General features: G+C 58.2%; 1 protein-coding gene across 4 annotated transcripts in view; it reads left to right on the top strand.

Annotated features, from left to right (window-relative positions):
- Positions 1-488: 488 nt before the first annotated feature.
- The window catches only part of SCARB1 (scavenger receptor class B member 1), a 71,765-nt gene continuing 51,371 nt past the window's right edge, over positions 489-20,882 (top strand). For 3 of the 4 annotated variants that reach the window (XM_032309411.1, XM_032309409.1, XM_032309408.1), the window contains exon 1: positions 3,123-3,492. In XM_032309411.1, coding sequence (XP_032165302.1) covers positions 3,367-3,492 — 126 coding nt within the window. In that variant the 5' untranslated portion in view covers positions 3,123-3,366. Of the gene's footprint in view, positions 525-3,122; positions 3,493-20,882 lie in introns of those variants that run through there. The other variant, XM_032309410.1, reaches the window with a different exon arrangement.

The raw sequence follows: 20,882 nt of genomic DNA, 5'->3' as shown, positions 1-20,882 counted from the left end.
TGCCCCAGACTAGGACGGCTGGATTCCCCACTCAGTCCGTGCTTGGACTCTCTAGTTTCCCCCGCCGCTGCCTCATTTTACAAACCCCCCACCACCCCCGGCCCCGGCAGTGTCCGAGGGTTCCGGCGGCCCCCACGTCTTTGCCCACACTCACCATCTGTCTTTTGATCAGGGGAGACGTTTGAGCTGAGAAGGAGCGTCATCTGACTTGGTTCCTTCGGGATCCGTCGGGCACCCACGTTGAGAATATCTTACTCTGATTCATCTCTCCTTTCCCTCTGCGTTTTTCTCAGCTCTCCCTACCCCGGCCAGGCCTCTCTCTAAAGCATGACGAAGTCTTTTCTCAGCACCCCCCACCAGATCCTTGCCCCCCACCCCCAAGCCCGCCGGAAATGACTCCCCTCAGTGAGCTCAAGGCTGGTCACGTGTCTCAGACAGCCTTTCATCTCCGCTGTGTCTCTTGTCAGGCGATCGCCCTGGTCTGACGCGGGAACCCTCCTGCCATGTCCTTGAAGCTCTCTTGGGTAAGCACCACGCACATTTGGACCTTGAAGACTTCGTAATGAATAACAGTTACATTGGGTGAGAGGGTCAAGGCGAATGGGCCTCTTTGGGGGAAGACGGTGCAGGGAGGGGGGGCGGGCATTGGGACAGGGTAGACCCCAGGTGCATTGGTTAGTTCAGTTGGTTAGTTCCCAAGAACAGCGAAGTCATGGGGATAAGACAATCCCCGTAGCTGATGGCTGTTGAAAACCTTGAGGGGGCGCCTGGGTGGCTCAGTGGGTTAAGACGCTGCCTTCGGCTCAGGTCATGATCTCAGGGTCCTGGGATCGAGTCCCGCATCAGGCTCTCTGCTCAGCAGGGAGCCTGCTTCCTCCTCTCTCTCTCTGCCTGCCTCTCTGCCTACTTGTGATCTCTGTCAAATAAATAAATAAAATCTTTAAAAAAAAAAAAAAGAAAACCTTGAGGCATTCAATGAAATATGTTAATTGATTGACTAATTGACTTGATTGATTAATGCCTCAGTGAGCTAATTGATCACCTGAAGACTTCAGGGCATACGTAACATGTGCCAGGAACTGCCCGAGGTGCTGGGGATATATCATCAGCAAAACCAGACCGGCTTGTTGCTTGGGAGCTGGGGGAGACAAAAGTAAAGAAACCAGTAAGACCATTTCAGATAAAATGGGGATGATTGGGTGCAGTGACTGGTAGGTTGGGGTTCCCATTTTGGATACTGGGCACTGAAGGCCTCTCTGGGGAGTGAATGCTGAGCTGGAGTCTGGAGCAGAAGTGAGCTCTGGAAGGATCTGGGGGAAGAGTGTTCTGAGCACAACATACAGCAAATGCAAAGGCCCTGTGGCAGGAGAAAGCTGGGGCTGTTCAAGGAACAGAAAGAAAGCCCGGGAGGCTGGGAGTACAGTTAGCAAGGGGAGAGGCTGGGAGAGGGGGCAGAAAAGGTGGGCGAGAGCCAGGTCGTGCCGGTCTTGGGACAATACCGGCTTCAGCCGTGCTCCCATGTTGCGGGAACTGATCTAAGTAAGCCCTGCCACTGTTTTCCAATGCAGTTAAACCTCACGACAGCCCTTGGGGAGAGGCTCTTATTGTCCCCACTGGACAAGTGAGAAAACTGAGGCCAAGAGTGGGCCAAGTGCCTTGCTCTGGGACTCTGCTGCAGGAAACCCCGGAGCATGGTTTCTCCGGACTCGTTCCGGTCTGACACCGCAGCCCTGTCCTGGCACCCCGATCTAGGTCAGGGGCTGGGCTCCTCCTGCATGCACCCGGGGCAAGGTCAGGTCTGCTGTGGGGGACAGTGGCAGGCAAGGCTCTCTGGCCGGTATGGAGTGGGTGCTGTACACAAATACTGCTTCGGCCAGATCATGCTGCTTTCTTCCACAGCTGAAGGAGAGTTTCCGAAGGCCTCCTCCCGAGCCAGCAGGGACCGGCCTGCCTTCGCCAGGCGCTGAGGACACTGCGTCCCATCCCGTGTAACCCTCAACCAGTCCCTTGTCCTCTCTAGAGAATGAGGGGATCAAAGCTCAATGTCACATGCAGGCTGGGGAGCCGTAGGGGAGCACCTGCTGTGTTTTCTCGGAGCACCTGTTATCTGCAATTAAGCATCCTTTATTTGCTCACTGGCTCATCCTATCTCCCTCTTCATTAGAAAGCAGACACTAAGGTGTGTTCATGTCACCTCCCTGTGCCTGCTTCCTCACCTGGAAAATGGAGCCATTCTGGGCAAGGTGCTAAGCCCAGGGGGCGCAGCATTACCTGCCAGGCAGAGTGCTAGCTGCGGAGGACAAGGCAGGGGCTCAGAGAGACCAAGCGTCTGCCCGCAGCATTCCAGCTGGGGGGCTGGTCAGAATGCAGAGGACGAATGACTGTGTAACAAGCCAGGTGGTTCTCAGCGATAAGGGAGACGGGGAGCGCTGGCGCTATTTTGTTTTACACGAGGTGGCGGGTGGAAGGCCTTTCTGATAAGGTGGCAGAGTGGTCATGAAGGAAGGAGCCGGGCAGATATCTAGGGGAACAGAATGCCAAGGGGGGGGGGTGGGTTGTGTGTATCAGGCACTGAGGCGGGAGTCTGCAAGGCTGGTCCCAGCGAGAGCGAGGCTAGAACGGAATGTGAGCGTGGTTGGGGGGCTTGGGGGATGGCAATGAGGTCGCAGAAGGGCGGATGGGGGCTCCGGTGTTTCTGATGAGTTGGGAAACTCCTACTAAGTATGCCCATGACGCCGGTCACGACAGAGGAAGTGGGAGAGGAGGAGGGGCAGGGGCGAAGGAGGGGGGAGCAGGAGGGTGGGGGGGGCGCTGCGGGAGGACCCGGAGGAGCAGAGCAGCAGAGGAGAGGGAGCGGGTGATGGGAGGAGGAGGAGCAGGGAAAGGGAGAGGCGGGAGGAGCGGGGCAGAGGAGGCAGAGGGGGAGCCAAACCCCCCCGACGCCACCGCACGCCGCACACGAGGATCCCCGCGCGGTCTCCCGCGGAAACGGAAGCGAGGGCGTGGGGCGGCAGACTACCCCCCGCGGGGCGTGTCCTCCGGACCGTCCGATCCGCGCCCCGCCCCTGCCCCGCCCCCGACCCCGCCCCGACCCGGCGCAGCCCCCGCCCCCCGCCCCCGCCCGTAGGCTCCCGCCCGAATCCTGGTGCCCAGGGCGTCCCGGGGGCGGTCCGGCTGCGCCGGCGATGGCGCATAAAACCGCCGGCCACCTGCCGGGGCGCTCCTCCGTGCGCCGCCGTCTGGGCCCCGCCGTGCCGCTGCGGCCCGCCTGCCCTAGAGTCGCCGCCTGTGTCGCCTGTGTCTCGGTCCCCGTCCCCCCAGGCGCGGAGCCACGCGAGGGCCGGGCGGGAGCCAGGGCGCGCAGACATGGGCAGCCGCGCCAGAGCGCGCCGGGCGGTCGCGGTGCTGGGCTTCGCTGGGCTGCTGTGCGCCGTGCTGGGAGCCGTCATGATCGTGGTGGTGCCCACGCTCATCAAGCAGCAGGTCCTCAAGGTGGGTGAGGGGCGCCGGCCGGGGCCCGCGCGGCGTGGGGGCTGGAGGGCACAGGGCGCGGAGGAGCGCGCGCGGTCAGAGGGCGGGCGAGCCAGAGCGGGGATCGGCGCCCTGGGTCAGGGCCCCGGAGCAGCGGGAGCCCGGAGCGCATCGCGAGGGGCTGCTGGCTGCCCCCGCAGTACCCTCCCCGACCCAGGCCGAGGCTGGGGGGCACAGGGGCATCTGGGGGCTCTCCTGGAGGCGCAGGTCCAGGGTTGGGGAGGCCTGAATGAGAGACCTCACCCTAAGCAGTCTGCCGCCCAGGCCAGGCTGGAGTGTGAGCCCATTATGGTGCTACTTTCTCGCCTCTTGACTACAGCAGCCCGAGGCCCTATCTGCTAAAATTAGGGCTGCACTTTGCCTGTTTCCTGTGAACCCAGGACGACAGGAACCTTCCATTCATGTGCTTCTGTGAGACTCACATGGGTCCCCGGGCCTCGATAGTAGTGCAGAGCACTCTGCTGTCCAGAAGCTCCCCCTTAGAAAGCCCTTCTGAGAGGCTCGGGGCTCGGTCCTCCCCCAACACTGCCTTCCTGGTGCCCACTGGAAATGGTAAGCTGCTTTCCCCTTAGATTCCCACAGAGGCAGGAGCCCAAGGCTGCATTAGCAGAGGGCTTTCCTCTGATCTTAACTTTCCGCACGATTGCCCTTTCAACCGTGGATACAAATTAGCTGGCCTCAGACCATCAGACTCTGCCCTGGGTGTCTGGACAGCCTGTTTAAATGAGCTGGCGTTCAGAAAGGCCAGGGTCACAGCATTTCAGAGCCTTGATGCCAGAGAGAGCCCGGCAGTGTGGGGAGGGGAAACTGAGGCTCATCTTGCCCAGACACTGAGCGAGCGTCCATAAAGATGTGGGTAATGTCACTTGCCGGTTGACTTCTCTTTTCCCCTTAGCCTGCTCCTTTAGGTGGGTTTTTTGAGAATGGGACTTGTCCACGTTTCCTATCTGTGCCCCCTGCCCAGTACGGAATGCCTGGGGATGGATGGATCACGGGATGAATGTGGTCTACAGCCTGCTTACACCTGAGCCGCCCCTCTCTGGGACTCGGCCGTCGTTAACCACGAGGCGAGGACTGGCTTTTCTCAAGGTCTCTGGGAGTCATGTTGGGCACACGGTGTCTTTTTGTTGGTTTGTTTGTTTGCAGATCTTGTCCCAGTAAGCCCTGTAGTCTGATTCGAGGAGGTCCTGGCCGCTGGTGCCCCTGAGCCCTGAGTTCCTCTTGTGTTTTTTTGGCCTCTGGGGGTGGCCAGACAGATGTGTGTGGGGTCACCTCAGTGCGTTCGAACTGCTTTGTTCTCTCTCACGGTGGCCGAGGGGTTACACTGTTCAGAAGAGCCGTGAGAGCTTTCTCTCAGGGAGAGCCCCCGGTGGTGTCATCCAGGTGCTGTAAACATGGGAGCCATCAGGACCCTGTGCAAACAGCCTCTTGCTTTGGGGGTGCGAGAGTGGGTGGGGTTTATAGTTGAAACCTCTTGTCGGCCCCATCATTCCTGGGTGAACTCCAGGGTGATTTCTTCTTCTCCTTTCCCCCTCCTCTTTTAAAAGATTTTATTTATTTGAGAGAGAGAGAGAGAGCGCGCACACAATCAGGGGTGAGGGACAGAGGGAAGGGGAGAAGCAGACTCTCCCGCTGAGCAGGGAGCCCGATGCAGGGCTCGATCCCAGGACCTTTGGATCGTGACCGTGACCGGAGCCAAAGGCAGACGCTTAACCGACTGAGCCACCCAGACGTCCCCCGGGGTGGTTCTTTCTAGGGATGTCAGTCAGTTCTGTGCACACGGGTTCACACGCAGGTGCCCCCTCATTCCCCCACTCTAACTCTGGGTTTCCAGAGTGGAGACCGCCATCATCCTCAGCTGTCCTGGACCGAGAATTTTCCAGGCTTAAGGTGGAGCCAGAGCCGCCCCGCATCCTCCGTGAATCTCCCGAAGATGATTGGTTTGGGTCCGAGTGGCGTGAAGGCAGGAAGGCAAACCCAGCCCACGACAGCCACTTCTTGGGCAGCCCAGGCTGAGTCCCAGCCAAGTCCCTTCCCGTAGAAGAAGGATGTCTGTGTTCGGGGGACCGAGGGGGCGGGACGTGACGAGAGGGAGGGACTGCCTGCCGGTGTTTTCTTTGGCTGCACGTGTCCATGGGCAGCGTGAATGGGAGGCCTTGTGCTTTGCTATTTTCTTATGCTTTTTGGTTAACTAAAGAAGTCCGCCTATAAGACATGAATTCTTGCTTGGAAAAAAATAAAAAATTCAAACAGAGGGGAAAAGAGATCCCTCCATTTTATTCCCATTCTCAGATAATAATTACCACCGCTGTTGGCAGGTGCGTATTTTTCTAGACCTTTATTGGTGCCTATGTCATAAGTATGTATTTACACACATTACGATGTATTTTTTACATACATGGAATTATACTACGTATAAATATTCTTCAGTGTGCTTTTCACTTCGCGGATATCTCTTGAAAATATTTCCAGGTCACAACAAATAAATCAATCATTTTTCCTGCCCTTTCTGCATGGTATTGCTTTAAATCGCTATCCCCTTGATTAGTTCCTGGTTTCTCTACTGACTGGTGATTTTCTCTGTCTCAAGCATCTGAACCGTGAGTGTCCTGGTCCATACCTTTCGGCCTACATGTCACAAATACCCGCACAGGGCAGATTTTCAGAACAGAAACCTGTAGACCACGAAGCCTGTTTCGTTTGAATTTTGACAGTTACCGCCAAATCGCCTTTCTGGAAAGCTCCAGCATTTAGGCGCCCGCCAAGAGCGTGAAAGCCCCACTCCCCCTGCATGTCTGCCATCATTTTACTTCACGTTGATCCTTTTGTTGTTGTTGTGGATCTGATGGGTTTGATTTACGTTTCTCAGGCTGCTGATGGGGCTGAGTGGGGAGGTGATGCATTCTGAAACCCGAGTCAGTTTCCGGAGCCCGGGGCTGCCGAGTTGGCTGGGCCCTTTGCTAGCTGGGGACATCACACCATTCACTTCACCTCCGAGGCACGGTTTCTTTCTTCAGCTCTGAGACGGGTCAGGTGTAGTTTGCCTGCCAGCGAGATTATACACTACAAAGGCAGTTACGTATGTGTGCAAATACCTTGGACATGTCTCGTGTTTCTTGTTTGACTCTGACCACAGCCTGGAGAGGTAGGTTGAGGTGGTGCTTTGGTTTCCTCCTACAGGTAAGGAAACTGAGGCATAGCAGAGGTCCGGGGCTTGCTGGCATCTGTACGGCTCGTGGCAGTGGAGGGCCAGAGCCACAGTCCCGAGGTGGGGGTCTACGTGTCAGCCAGGACCTAGGAAATAAGGTGGGGGTGGGAGCCGGAGCCCTTCATCCGATAGATTTCTAGGCAAAAGTTAGAAAGAAGGGACTCGATGTGTATGCTTTAGCACAGAGAGTTGGCAAAATAGAGAAGTCGTTGAGATAAAACTCAGGTCACAAAACAATAACCTGTATTTCCAGTGGGGGACAGTGCACGCACAATCAGAAAAGGGGTGGACTGACAGAGTGCTCACTCTCGGGGCAAAGGGCGAGGCTCGGGCTGTGGTCGAGGGAAACATATTTTATCTGTAATTCTTTTTTCGATTTTATTTATTTAGATTTAATTTATTTAAATTTATAATAATTTACTTATTTGAGAGAGAGAGAGAGTGAGCAAGGGGAGTAGCAGGCAGAGGGAGAGGGAGAAGCAGACTCCCTGCTGAGCAAGGAGCCCGCCGCGGGACTCAAACCTTCGATCCCAGGACCCAGGGATCGTGACCTGAGCTGAAGGCAGACGCTTAACCGACTGAGCCACCCAGGCGCCCCTGCTTTTTTTTTTTTTTTAAACAAAGAGAATATTCGTGGGTTGTGTTTAATTAAAAATTAGTAACGAGGGCGCCTGGGTGGCTCAGTAGGTTAAAGCCTCTGCCTTCGGCTCAGGTCATGATCTCAGGGTCCTGGGATCGAGCTCCGCATCGGGCTCTCTGTTCAGCAGGGAGCCTGCTTCCTCTCTCTCTGCCTGCCTCTCTGCCTACTTGTGATCTCTGTCTGTCAAATAAATAAATAAAATCTTTAAAAAATAAAAATTAGTAACCAATCCAAGATTTCCCCAGAGAGTGGTCGAACGTGCCTCCCACCATGGGCGGCACACAGCGGAGCAGCCTTGTAGGCTGAGGTTGCTGAGAGAGGTCCAGGGAAAGACGCGAGACTCACCCCTTCTACGTCCCCTCAGTAGGTGGGAGTGGACAGGAGGTGTCCAGCCGGAATGCACTAAGGAGAGCAGTCGCGAATTCCCGTGGGCCAGGCAGTGTTCCAGACATCTTGGTGAATGCCGTCTTGTTTAGTCCTGGGACAGTTCTGGGACACTTCTCATTATCGTCCTCGACAGATAGGGAAGCGAAGCTTTGGAGAGTAATTTGCCCCAGGTAACCTTCCTGGTGTGTGTGTGTGTGTGTGTGTGTAAATACCCTGGAGGAAAACGCCAGGAGAATGGGGACTCTTTTTTTATTTATTTTTTTTAAATATAGATTTTATTTATTTATTTGGCAGACAGAGATCACAAGTAGGCAGAGAGGCAGGCAGAGAGAGAGGAAGCAGGCTCCTGGCTGAGCAGAGAGCCCGATGCGGGGCTCGATCCCAGGACCCTGGGATCATGACCTGAGCCGAAGGCAGAGGCTTTAACCCACTGAGCCCCCCAGGAGCCCCGAGAATGGGGACTCTTGTCTTCACTGCCTAGGACTGAGCCTGGCATGCGTGGCCCTCCCTGTTCAAAGGATGAGGAATGCTCGCTCCAGGTCCCTGGCAGTATGTTTCCAAGTTACCAGGGGTCTCTGGTCCGACAGGGAAGGCCCAGCGGTAGGAGGAGCCCCTTGCTGCAGCTGGGCTGCAGGGGAAGGTGCTTGTATGCTGGGCCGCTATGAGTCGATGGGTCTCCAAGCCTCCTCCACATCCAGGAGGGGAGCTGGGTCCCCTCTGCCGTCTCTAAGTTGATTTTCCGATTGAAATCAGTCTCGAGGGCTTTATCCACTCATTTTTTCAGCTGCTGAAGGCTTCCGCAGCTTGTGTTTCCATCTCAATAAATGACACCTCCATTTGCTCCCCCAAGTGTAGAGGTGAAGATCTTGGGTCATCCTGCATATGGTCTATCAGCAGATCCTATCGGCTTTATCTTCAAAGTGTATCTGGATTCCAACCCCTCTTCTCAGCATCACCATGGCGGCCTTCTCCATCCGCTGCTTGGACGGGTGCAGTAGTCTCATCTCTGGTCTTCATAGAGAGCCAGAGGGATCCTGATAAAACACTCGTCAGATCGTGTGTCCCCTCAGCTGACAACCCTTCAAGGTTCCCTATGTTACTGTGAGTGAGTATCAAGGTCGTCTCAGTGGCCTGAAGGCCCCCACAGTCTGACTCCCCTTCCCTCTCGTACCTCACCATCTCTTGGCCTCCCTGCTCACCTACCACGCTATCTCCTTGACGTCCTTGAGGCTGCCTAGCCTGATCCTACCACAGAGTCTCTGGCTTGCATTCCCCTCTGTCTGGAGGGCTCACCCCCAGGTATCTGTGTAGCTTGCCCCTCATGTCCCTAATAGTAGTCTTTTATGTTATATGTTTATTTGTGCGGCTTCTTTCTCCCTCCTGAGCCTCGGCGTCTGCTGGGACAAGGCCTGCTTTGCCGCTCTCCCTGCAGGGTGTCCGAGGGCCAGAGCAGCTCGCACGTTCCTGCGCCGATGGTGGAAGAGCGAGGCGGTCCGTGTTTTGAGGTCAGGTTGTTTCCTTATCCTCTCTCCCTGCCCGAGCTCTGGACTCAGACGAGTTCTTCCCTCAGCGAGAGCCACCCAGCGAGCCTCGGGACTGTCCTCCCATGCCCCTGGGTGGCTTCGGGCCCCCTGGCCAATCTCCCCCGCGCATCAGTTCGAAGGTGGAGGTTGATGAGAGAATGTTAAGGAGCGCTGCTTACTGGCCAGCCGGGGTCCTGATCATCCTACGTGTTTTAGGCGTATTACATCATCTCGTGTAGCGTCCAGGGAGCTCCTGTTGCCTCTCTTTTACCCAGGAAACGGGGAAAGCACAGCGCCGTGAAGTCACTTGCCCCGGCTCACGCGGCTGACGCGGCAGGGCCAGGATTTGAATCCTGAGCCCGCTGCCCCGTGCTTCCCGCTCTCTGCTTCTGAGAGTCCTGGGCTAATCTTTGGCAGGAGGGCAGGCCCTTCCTGTGCTCTGTTTGGGGGGAGCTCCTCTTCTGCTTGCCCTGCATGGGCGGCGGGCGGCGGGCTCCCCTGCAGTCAGGTGTGTGTGTGTGTGTCTGTGTGTGTTCTGGAAGTGCAGACGCCAAGGGAAGCGGGGAAGGACGGCCTTTCCTGCAGGGTGGGCTTGGCCAGCTCTGCTCTCGAAGCTCTGGGAAGCCCCTGGGGTCCCAGCCTGGCCACTCCTGAGCCCCGGACAGCTGGCGGGGGAGGGGTCTCCTGCCTCTGGCACCCGGGGACCAGGCTGTGGAACTGGCGGGCGCTGGCGGGTGGAAGGCGCTCCGTTCTCGGGACCCTGGGATCGCAGGTGCATGCCCGCTCTGGGTTGTTTTGCTTCCTCTTTCCCACAGGGGGACTTCCTGGTCCTCCCGGCCGGTGGGAGGTCACTTCATCTCACTCCGCGGTGACAGCTGGAAACCACAGCTATTTTTAGCGTCCCTGAGTTGGATTTAGTTTTGTTTTCCTCTCTGGTTTCCTGAGGGGGCGTGTGTGCTCACGCGAGCGTTGTCGCGGGTGCCGATAGTGCATACACGACGGGCGATGGGCGAACGCATGTTGACGTGGGCACATGCACGCGTGCGACCACAGGCTGGAGCACGTGCACACGCGTGTGGATGTGTGTAAGCAGGGAGCACGGTGTCGCCGTGTGGGCGTACACGTGGACACGCGGGCGTGCGTGCACACGGGTTGCCGTGCGCCCGCGTGTGGCGTGGGACGCGTGGTCCTCCTGTGTTGGCACGCGTGTGTGTATGTGTGGGCTCACGCGCCAGTGATGACGTGGGCACACATGTCGCCGCACATGGTCACACACAGGCACACTGGTCGGTGTGCCCGGTCACGTACGTGAGCACACGCGGGCACACACATCCGTGCGTGTCCGTACGTGTTGGGTGCGCGTGTATGCGTGTGCTGACAGGCACCAGCACCGTCTGGCCTTCCGCTGGCCTGGCAGCGCCGGTGGATTCCGGGTGCCCGGCTCTTCCCGTTCCGTGAACCGTTCCCGGTGCCTTCCTGGAACGACTAATACCGGCCGTGCCTCCCGTCGGTGATTCAACGTGATTAGCTAGAACTGGCTAAGCTCAGTTACCTGGAATCACCTTGTGCTGGCCTTCCTCTAGCAGCGAATGACACAGAGTGAGTCACGCGTTGGTGTCATCAAACCCTCGCTCGGTAAAGTGTCCCCACGTCCCGGCACTGGCCTGTCTGCGCCGTCGTCGTCTGCCGGGCGTGCTGGTGGTCGCTGGTGCCCAGAAGGGTGACCTCGCGTCGCAGCGGACGGCCACCTGGCTCATGGGGCATTCCCAGGGCTGGCTTCTGGCACGAGGCTGATGCAGACAGACTTTTCTGGTTGGTGATCTGAGGGCCAGAGGGCTGGGCGGAGGAGTGTTGGGCCCCTGCTCTTCTCCGCGAAGAAAGATCTAGTAACTTTGGCCCCGTCAACACATGTACTGTGTGGAGAATTCGATTGTGTGCCTAGGCCAAACATTCCAAAAAAACAAAACAAAACAAAACAAAACAAAAGGAGACCTTCTTTTATGTGCCTCATTTCCCTCCCCCTTGTCAAACGTGACCTTGGCCTCTCCTGGCTCTGGGAGTGGCTGGCAGGAGCAGAAATGCAGAGAAGCAAAACAACACAAACAGACCATTCTTGGCTTTGGAGCCACGCAGGGCTCAGCAGCTGGGCATCGCAGGGCGTCCGGGGTGATTCTGAGCCTGATTTGAAGCTACTGTGTGCCTAGATCGTCCCTGAACCCAGAGGTCCCCGGTGGCCCGGTGGGACCCCGGTGGCCCGAGGCCCAGCTGTGGGTTTCTTGCCTCCTTCCTCTTCCCCCCACCGCACTGTGTCTTCCTCTTTGCCAACAGCCTCATGCTGGGGACAGGGAAGGAACAGGAGTGGCCTGACCCTTGTTTGCTTCCTGGCATTTTGGGTGAAGTTCCTTCCACCTTTTCTGGAAGGTCCTAGAAGGACTCTTGAGACACGTCTCAAGAAATGTCTGTTCTCTTGGTTTTCCTCCTCCCTCTCCGGCTGGCTGCTCTTTGTCTCCTGTGCTCGGGCCTTCTTATCTCCCTGACCCCTCGCCTCCTGGCGGGTCCCAGGGCTCAGCCTTGGACATCCTTTCTGGGTCGTGCATTCCCTGGGTGAGCTCTGGGAGCCTCGGGCAGTGAGTGGCACCTTTGTCTCGGGTTTCCCGGCTGATATCCCAGGCCGAGATCTTCCTCCTGAATTCCAGCCCCCGGCATCCAGGGGCCCGCTCTGTATCTCCGTTCCGGTGGTGGAAGGCTGCTTGCACACCCCGGCCTGTGCCCGGCCCCTCTCCCCGCCCCAGGCCCCGATCCTATCTCTCTCCCTCTTCCAGGCTCTGTCTGCATTCCCATCTCTGTCTGCGGCTTTTGCAGCCTCGAACTGCCCGGGCGGAAAGGCCCGGATCTCCCTTCTCACTCTCACTTTCCACACTGGCCCGTCAGATGTTTCTGACTCCCTCCTCACAGGACATCCTGGATCCCACTGGAAGTGCCACAACTCCAGCTCCCGCCCCGGTCCGAGGGGCCACCCGCTCTCACCTGGATTCCCGACGGCCTCCCTGCGTCCGCCTTTGCTCCCGGGCTGGGTTTTCTCCGCACAGGAGCCGAAGGGAACCTGTGACCTTTGCAGTCAGCTCACGGTCCTCCTCTGTTCGAAACCCCCGCCGTGGGCCTGTCCCACCCCCTCCTCGGGGTCAGAGCTGCACCCTCATGTTGGGTCTTGACGCCTCCCGCATCTGCCCCTCGCCCCGCGCGGCCCTCCCCTTCCCTTGACCTTGCACACCAGCCTCCTGGCCGTTCCTGAGACGTGCACTCCACCTTACTCTCCCCTCTGCCTGCCTCTCTCCTCCGCTGTGTGTCACTCGCGCTCCCACCTCCTTTAGGGCTCCGTTCAGATCTCGGGCGCTCTCGGAGGCCCGCCCTGACCTCTCCCTCATTTGAATTTGCCCATTGCCATTCCGCCGGGCTCTGACCCTTCCTTCTCCTTCCCCAGCTCTTCCTTCCGGAGCCCTGTCACCCTGCGAGGGCCTACATACTATACCTGTGCGTCGTGTTTGTTGTCTGCTGTCCCTTTCTTTCCGGGAGGATGCGGGCCCTGTGAGGGCAGGACCGTGATTTTGCGTGTTGCCCTGTCGCGAGCACCTAGCATGGTGCCTCGCACAGAATCGTGGGTTCTCAAATACTTATGGAATGGATGTTTAGAAGACAAGGGTGGCTGCGCAGGGAGGTTTGTGACTAGCGGCCGGTTGTGATCCTGCGCAGGGACGGGGGCTGCCTTCCCTCCTCTGCACGGGCCCCTGCTGCAGACCTCTTGCCAGCGTCCTCCCCGTGCTGTCTGCTCCTGTGCCTTCTTGCCGCCGTGCTGTCCGCTCTCGCTGCTGCAGCCGGAATGCTCTTTAGAAAATGCCACTGGGATCATTTAGCACTGTGATGAAAAGCTTCTTGCATGGGGTAGGAAGCCTGCCTGTCTCCACAGCCTGTAAGTCCAGCCCCTGCCTGCTTCCATTCTCAGAATGCTCACCGTATTCCAGCCCCACAGGTCTTTGTTTTCCTGCAGTGCCCCTGTGTTCTTTCCTGCCCCAGGGCCTTTGCATGTGCTGTTACTTCTCCGCAGAATGCTTTTTCCCTCTGGTTCTTGTGCTTGGTTCCTTTTTTATGTTTCCACTCTAATGTGACCTCTTGAAGATGATACCCCCTGACCACCAACCCTCCCCCACGAGCCCCACTGCCACTGTTTGCCCCATCTGTGTTATAGCTACCCCATGTTACCCCCTCCCAGCGACTGGGTGTGTCCCCTGGCTGGGCACTGCTGTCTTCTGTTTGACCCCGTCTCAGTCCCAACATGACTTACAGAGATGCCATCAGGGCCGTCTGTGAGTGATGGGTAAAGAAACAGCACCTGTCCTGGCTGGGGGGGCTTGGGGAGGTATGGAGGCTGGTCTAGAGCCCTTTCCTTCTGCCTCCTGGAGGGAGTGGGGATCCTCACACCAGGTAGGGTGGCCTGAGCTGGCAGGTGACTGGCACGGGGGAGGGGTGTGTTTCCCTTCCTGCTGCTCTTAAGCCAAGGTTCAGCATGAAAGGGCAGTCACTTACAGACCATCTCTTGTCTCCACCAGCAGAGACTAAGTGAGGCTGGAGGGGGAGACTCGGTCCACTCGTGCCAGCCCGCTGATGGTTTTACTCTGTAAGGCATCACGCGGCTGACTCACTGATACAAAATCATTTCCCCACACTCAGTGAACCGCCTGTCAGCCTGGGAGTCATCGGGGGATTTCTCCTGACCCTGCTCTTCTTCCCGTGGGTCCTGAATGCAATCCTGGAGTTAAAGATTCATATTTTGGTACATATGCTCCCGTATCACTCACTGGCGTCTCAGTCTGGGGCTCAGAAAACAAATGGTCAGCCGCACTGTGTGGGGGAGAGTCTGGAGGCTTTGACGTTCCCAAGAGGTCTCCAAAGGGAGCCTTGTGGAGGGACCTTTAAGGGTAATTAGAGAAGTTTCCTAGTAGCTGGGAAAAGTTGTGCTGTGAATGCTCATTGGCTTTGATTGGCTGGGCTCGAGTTACATGCTCCTCCCTGAGCCAGTCACCAGGACTTGAGAAGTGGACTGCTGTGACTGGTCAGGATTGGATCATGTGCCCATCCCTGGAGCTGGGGGAGGAGTTTCTTTTTTCCCAAACCACAGGGAGTTAGGTGGGTGGGGTGGAGCCCTACATAAGAAGGAGGTGGGATGGGGGTGAGGGTGTTAGCAGAAAGAGGAAAAGGTGACAGGCAGAAAAAATTGGCTGAAGGGCCCTTTGCCCCAGAAGAGCTTCCCCTCTGTATCTCATTGCCTCTGTGACTCTGGCAATTCCAGTGTTAGAGATTATTTTGTTTGGCTTAATTGAAGACCTCTTATGGAGGTGGTAGCTTGCAGCTCTTTGCTTTTTATCAGGGAAGGTTTCATAAGCTCTCAGATCGTTAGATCTGGAACTTGGATTTTACTTGACACCTTTTAAAAATTTTTCCTTTGGGGAAAACAAAACCCAGAGGGAGCAGGGATTTACATGAGGCCCCAGCGCAAATTAACAGTGAGTGCTGGCAGGGCAGATTGTCCCAGGTGAGCCGAGGGGGTGGGATGCTGGGAAGAGGCCGCATGGGCCAGGGGAGCAGGGCTCGGAAGCAGCTGAGCAGTTGTGGGTTTCAGCCCTTCACCAGTGTTCCTGTGTCCCTGTCTGCCCCACATCCTGGCGGCAGGATTGGGAGGAGGTGTTGTTCTGTAAACTGGGAGAGATGTTGGAGCCGCAGTGTGCCGAAGTTCAGGCTTCGTCTGCTCCCGGTGGGAGGCTCCCCAGGTTGCGTGCTGGAGGGAAGAGTGGCGAGGGAGGGACGGCCGGAGACCCTGTGGCCTTTATCACGGTCCGCCCAGGGACAGCTGGGAGGGTGGACTGGAGTCCTTGAGGCCGGCAGGTGCATTCTGCAGTGTGGCTCACGAGTCCCCGGAGGAATGACTGCCAGCCTGCTGGCCCTTGCCCCAGACCTTGGGACATTTACTTCTTTAGCTAGGACAGTGTGGAGGTGTGTGTGGGAGGAGCCTGCCCAGGCAGCCAGGCCCTCGGGGCCCCGGGAACATCCCTGACAGCATACCCTGGGTGGGTGCCTACATGGTCACCTTCCATCTGGGTGACAGGCGTGGGGCAGAGTGGGCTGTCGGGAGCTGGAAGGTAGTACTGAATGAGGGGGCGCAGCAGGTCACCGTCAAGGTCAGCCGTGAGTTCGCAAATCCCCAGAGTTTTCTCCAGCCCTTGGCCAAGGTTTTGGCGTCCAGGAGATTAGGTGGACCCAAGAGCATGGGGGGCTTTGGAGCCAGACATCCGGGTTCAGATCCTGACTCTGCCACGTGCCAGCTGTGTGCCTTTGGGCCAGTGACGTAACATCTCTGGGCCTTACTTTTTGCTCTGTAAAATGGAATCTCCTCTCTAGGGCTCTTAACGTGTGGAGGAGTTGGCATATGTAAACCACTTAGGACAACAGCTTAGCAAGTGTCACGTAAGTGTTTGCTCTTGGCGTCGTCTTAGCCTTACGGACACGAGCCCATACAAGGGTTAGGCTGCCTCCGTTTCCCCCGAGCGGGCCTGTACTGGGCCCCGATTCCGCGTCTTGCCGTTCTCCCTGCACTGTTGCTCTCTTCTCTGAGTCTTCCCGGCTCACTTCGGGGGCTCTCGCTAGTCCGTCCGGAGGCCTGGGAAGGCTCCACCGTGTGGCTGCCCCAGCCTTTCCCACAAGGGACCGTTCTGCCCCTTAAAACAACTGGACGGCAGTTCCTGCGTTCTTTTCCCGGGTTTCTAGTTGGGAAAAATTTTAGCTTGGGGAAATTGCCAGAACCGTGCGGGGGGACTGGAGGGAGCCCTCTGCCCAGCGGGGCTCATTGCTGGCGAGGGGACCGGGCCAGTGTGTTTGGCAGGGTGCCCCGCGATGTGGGTCTGTCCCGTTGTCTCTTCATCAGTGCACGTTTTCTTCCAACCGATTCCTACACAAAAGCCTCCTTGTGTGCATCGCATGGGAGCAGAGCTCTCATGGCTCCGTTGGGGTGGGTGTCTGGACTCCCCCCCACCCCCCGCCCGCAGCTTGGCAGCCTCACCCGCTGCAGGCCGGGACCCCAGGGAGGGCTTGAACACCCCGTCCCCCCACCCTGGGACTGGGAGAGCCACTGAGTCCTTCTGGCCCTCACGCGAGGCACCAGCCAAGGCCTGGGGTCCTTCCGCGGGCCTCTGCTGCCCCATTCCCCCTTCCCCACCCCGCCTCTGGATTAACCCCTGCACCGGGAAGTGTGACCGCCTGTGGGCTGGGCTGGGCTGGGCCAGATACCCGCCTCCTCCTCTGGGCTGGAGAGCCGAGCTGGGTGGTGGCGGAGGGGCTCCCCTCTGTTCTGGGAACCCCCCCCACCCCATCCTTCTGAGTCCTGCAGAAATCTCGGGCCCTGTCAGCCTGGCCCCTTCTGGCCTCTGGGCCGGCGGTAGAGGTCATGCGGGTCCTACTCGGCTCCGAGCCTACTGCAGCCGGAATCCCTTGGCAGCTGCCCGGACTCTGCCGCCCAGGCAGGCTCGGCTCAGCCGCCCGTTCCCAGGCTTCCTGGATACCACCCGCTGCGGCCTCCTGCTTCCTTGTCCCAACTCCCGAGTCTTTGATTCCTCCCTGGAGCGAAAGAGGACTTGCTTCCAGGGAGGTGCCTGACTCACGCGGACACCTGTCACACGGCTGTGGTCCGAGCATCCGTTCTCCCAAAACTGATTTCTTGGCAAAACCTACAGCCCAGGGTGATGGTATGAGGAGGCAGGACTTTGGGAGGTGACTGGGTCTGGAGGGTGGGGCCCTTATAAAAGCGTTAGAGCACTCTGATTTATCTATTAAAGATTTTATTTATTTATTTGAGAGAGAGAGAGAGAGAAGCGACTCTGTGCTGAGTGCAGAGCCCGACACGGGGCTCGATCCCATGACCCTGAGCTTATGACCTGAGCTGAAATCAAGAGTCAGAGGCTTAGCCTGAGTTCAAGCCAGGTGCCCCCATGAGTGCCCTTTTCAGACAGTCCCCGGACAGTCCCCGGCCACTTCTGCCCTGTGAGGACACAGCAGAAAGCCTACGACCCAGAAGAGAGCTCTCACGTGCCTTTGCCGCCTCCTTGATCTCAGACTTCCAGACCGTGAGAAGTGAAGATCTGTTGTTTCTCAGCCGCCCTACCTATGGCATTTTGATCTCGAAGCCGGGATGGACGAGGGCAGAGATCGGTACCCGGAGTGGGGTGCTGCTCTCACCGCACCCAAACCTGGGGAAGAGGTCCCGGCAGAGGCTGGGAGAATGGGGTGCCAGCCAGAAGGAGCCCACATTGACCCGAGTGGACCCTTAGGATCAATCCTGGTGAGGGCTCAGAAGGAGGAGAGGGGAGCTGGCGAGAGCCCCCCGTCTTCTTAGAGACACCCGGTGGTCCGGAGCCAGGTGGGGTGGCTGGCGGACGGGGGCACCTGCTTGGAAACCGGAGGAGAGGCCATCCTTGAGAGAAAGGAGCCGGAGCCTGCCTGAGCTGGTGTCCGGTGGCCGGTCGAGCTGGCAGGAGATGAAATCGGACACCTGAGCCCGGGGTGGGAGGTGTGGCTTGGCTTGGGCCTGGGCTCATCGTAAAATGCCAACAGCGAGGCGACCTACAGATGGTTCATCAGAGGGAGGCAGAACCGAACCGCTTGGAAACCTCTCACCTTCTCCACGGTGGAGGCGAGAAGACCAGGTGTGGCTGATGACGGTTTGATAAGGGGATCTATGTGGGTGCGAGCCAGCCTTCAGGAAGGCAGCCCGCTGGAGCCCGAGGGGAGGGACGGAGGAGTGAGGGAAGGTGCCTGGAAATCTTAGATTTTACGGGCCGTTTAGCTGCCCATGTGCTGTTCCTCAAGACCAGGGCGGGACCCCAGGAATGATTCCAGGGTTTAGTGTGGTTTGCCCCGTTGGGTTTTAGGCTCCCCTTGGACCCGTCCACCTTTTTTTTTTCTCCTTTCGGGAATGGGAGTGTTGAACCTGGGCCGCCCCCTCCCCCTCCCCCCGCCCCCGCCCATGGTATTCTAGAAGCCCGTGCCAGACTGGGGCCTTGCTCGTACCTGATGTCGATTTCTGGATGAGGCTTTGGACTGGGACTTTTGGGTTGAGGGCCTGTGAGGAGGGTTTTGGGGTTTGTGGGGCCACTGCAGTGGGTGTGTTTGTGTCCCCGCCTGATTCCTACACGGCACACCTGGTGACTTGGGTGATGGGATTGGAAGGTGGTTGGGATCAGGAGAGCCTAGCGGTTTGGTGTCACTGATGGGATTCACAACCCCCTATCAAAGAGACCCCCGGCGGTCTCCTGCCCCTTCCCCCATTGAGGACACCCTGAGAAGCCTGCCGCCAGAAGGAGGGCTCTCCCCAGACCACGATGGCATCCTCAGACTTCCAGCCCCCGTCCCCCCACCCCCGTTGTAAGAAACCAATGTCTGCTGGGACTAAGCCATGCTGTCGGTGGCATTTCATTCTGACAGCTCAGCCCAGACGGACCGGGACCCACGTACCATACCCTTTGGTCTGTTTTTGCTTCTCGTTCTGTTGGTGAGAGCCAGCCTGGGGGTTGCAAGAAGCCACGCCCGGTTTTCACGTTGGTGCAGTGTTCCGGGAGGCCATCTGGGTGTGTCCTGTTGGCAGCGGCCGGTGGGCGTGCACGGCCGCATTCCCCGAGGGCCCGCAGCCCGGGTAGGGCCTCCAGTCCCCGGGAGTGCAGCTTCGGCTCTGCCCGGACGCGTCAGGCTCATTCCCAGAGCGGTTGCACCAGCGTTCACGCCCCTCGTTAAGTTTTTCACTTCGTAATTAGTGGAGGTGAAATTCACATCATGTACAGTCACTCATTTTAAAGTGATCTTGGTGGCACTCAGTGCCTTCACAGGGGCCTCCGTGGGCTCCTAGGACAGCCCCGTCCCTCCGCAGGGACACCTGTTCCCTCTTAGTCCTCCCTCTCTGGGGGCAGAGAGGGCCCCCCGCCCCCCGTGACCCCAGCCTGCTTTCCGAGTCTGCGGACCTGCCTGTTCTTGACGGCTCCTACCCACGGGGTCTTACAGTCTGTGTCCTGTCCTGTCTGGCTGCTTCCATGTTCTCGCCGGCCGGCCGCCCTGTGGCAGGTGTCCACGGTTCAGGCCCTCCCCTGGCCGCCCCCTGTTTTCATCCCGCGGGGAGAGCACACTTTGTCGACTCGCTCACCCGTGGAGGGACACGTGGGCCGCACGCACCTCGGGGCCACGGTGACTAGAGCTGTGGAGAGCGTGGGTGTCCACGTGCCTCTGCGGGCCTGGGAGCACACGTGCGTGTTCGAAAGCGTGGGCTCACGTGCACGGTGCACGATCCCGTGTCGCGCTGGGAATCTGCCCACGGAGCAGAGGTTGGGAGCACGGTTCCGGATCGTGGTGGGAGGCGTGGGCTCCCCTCCTGGCTCTGCCTCCTGCTTGCTGTGTGACCTACGGCAGGTGCCCCACGTCTCTCAGCTCTGTGGACGAACCACACCTCCACGCAGGCTTCGGCGCCCAGTGCTTGGAGCCGGGTGTGGCCAGGCAGCCCCCCCACCACGGGCACCTTGCGTTGCATAGCCCTGGGAAGGGGTGTTCCCCCACCTTCTGGTTCTCGGGGACCTCCGTGGGCTGTGCTGGTGGTGGAGTGCTGGGTCGCGGTGTGCCGGGGAGCCCTCCTTATTAACCACCCACGGCAGCGCCTAGACCTTCAGGCCTTCTTGAACCTTTCTGGTGGTGGTGGGTGTTGTTTTGATGTGCCTTTCTGAGTCTGAGCCACCTTTTTTCCTTTCTTTTTTATTACGATTTTTAAAAAATTAATTTATCTATTTGACAGAGACACAGTGAGAGAGGGAACACAAGCAGGGGGAGTGGGAGAGGGAGCAGCAGCCCAATATGGGACTCGATCCCAGGACCCTGGGATCATGACCTGAGCTGAAGGCAGAGGCTGAATGACTGAGCCACCCAGGTGTCCCGCCACCTTTTTTTTTTGTATGTCAGTCGGGGTGCAGGGTCCCAGCCTCGGAGAGTGTGAGGGGCCGGCTGGGGGGGTCACACAAAGTGGGGTAGACCCCAGGCCTCGGGCTTGGCTTAATCAGAAATCTCAGGCTCCGGATGGTGCAGGTGAACTAAGCGTGGAGTGGCAGATGACCTGAGATTCTCCTGAGAAATCGTGGAGCAGGAGAGGGGGTGGGCGCGTGTCCGGGACCGGGAGCTGTCCCAGAGCAGTGTCCCCGCCTGCTTGTAATGGTGTGCATCTGTGTGTGTGTGTGTGTTTCCCGGGGTCTCTGTTCTCACGTGGCCATCCCCTCTGTGTGTCTCTGTCCTCCCCTCTTCTTAGAAGGGCATCTGTCATTGGATTCAGGATGAACTCCTCTCCAGATCCATAACTCCGTTCCCTCTGCAAAGATGCTATTTCCAAATAGGGTCCTATTCCGAGGTCCCAGATGGGCGTGAATTCCGGGGGACGCTCTTCAACCCACCCCAGTGTGTGTGCCCAAGCCTCGGACCTGCAGATTTCCAGGCTCAGACTCAGCCCCTAGTTCTTCGGTTCTCT

This window comes from Mustela erminea, chromosome 13 (genome assembly GCF_009829155.1).
Source record: "Mustela erminea isolate mMusErm1 chromosome 13, mMusErm1.Pri, whole genome shotgun sequence".
NCBI lineage: Eukaryota > Metazoa > Chordata > Mammalia > Carnivora > Mustelidae > Mustela > Mustela erminea.
This window is presented reverse-complemented; position numbering and strand designations above follow the sequence as displayed.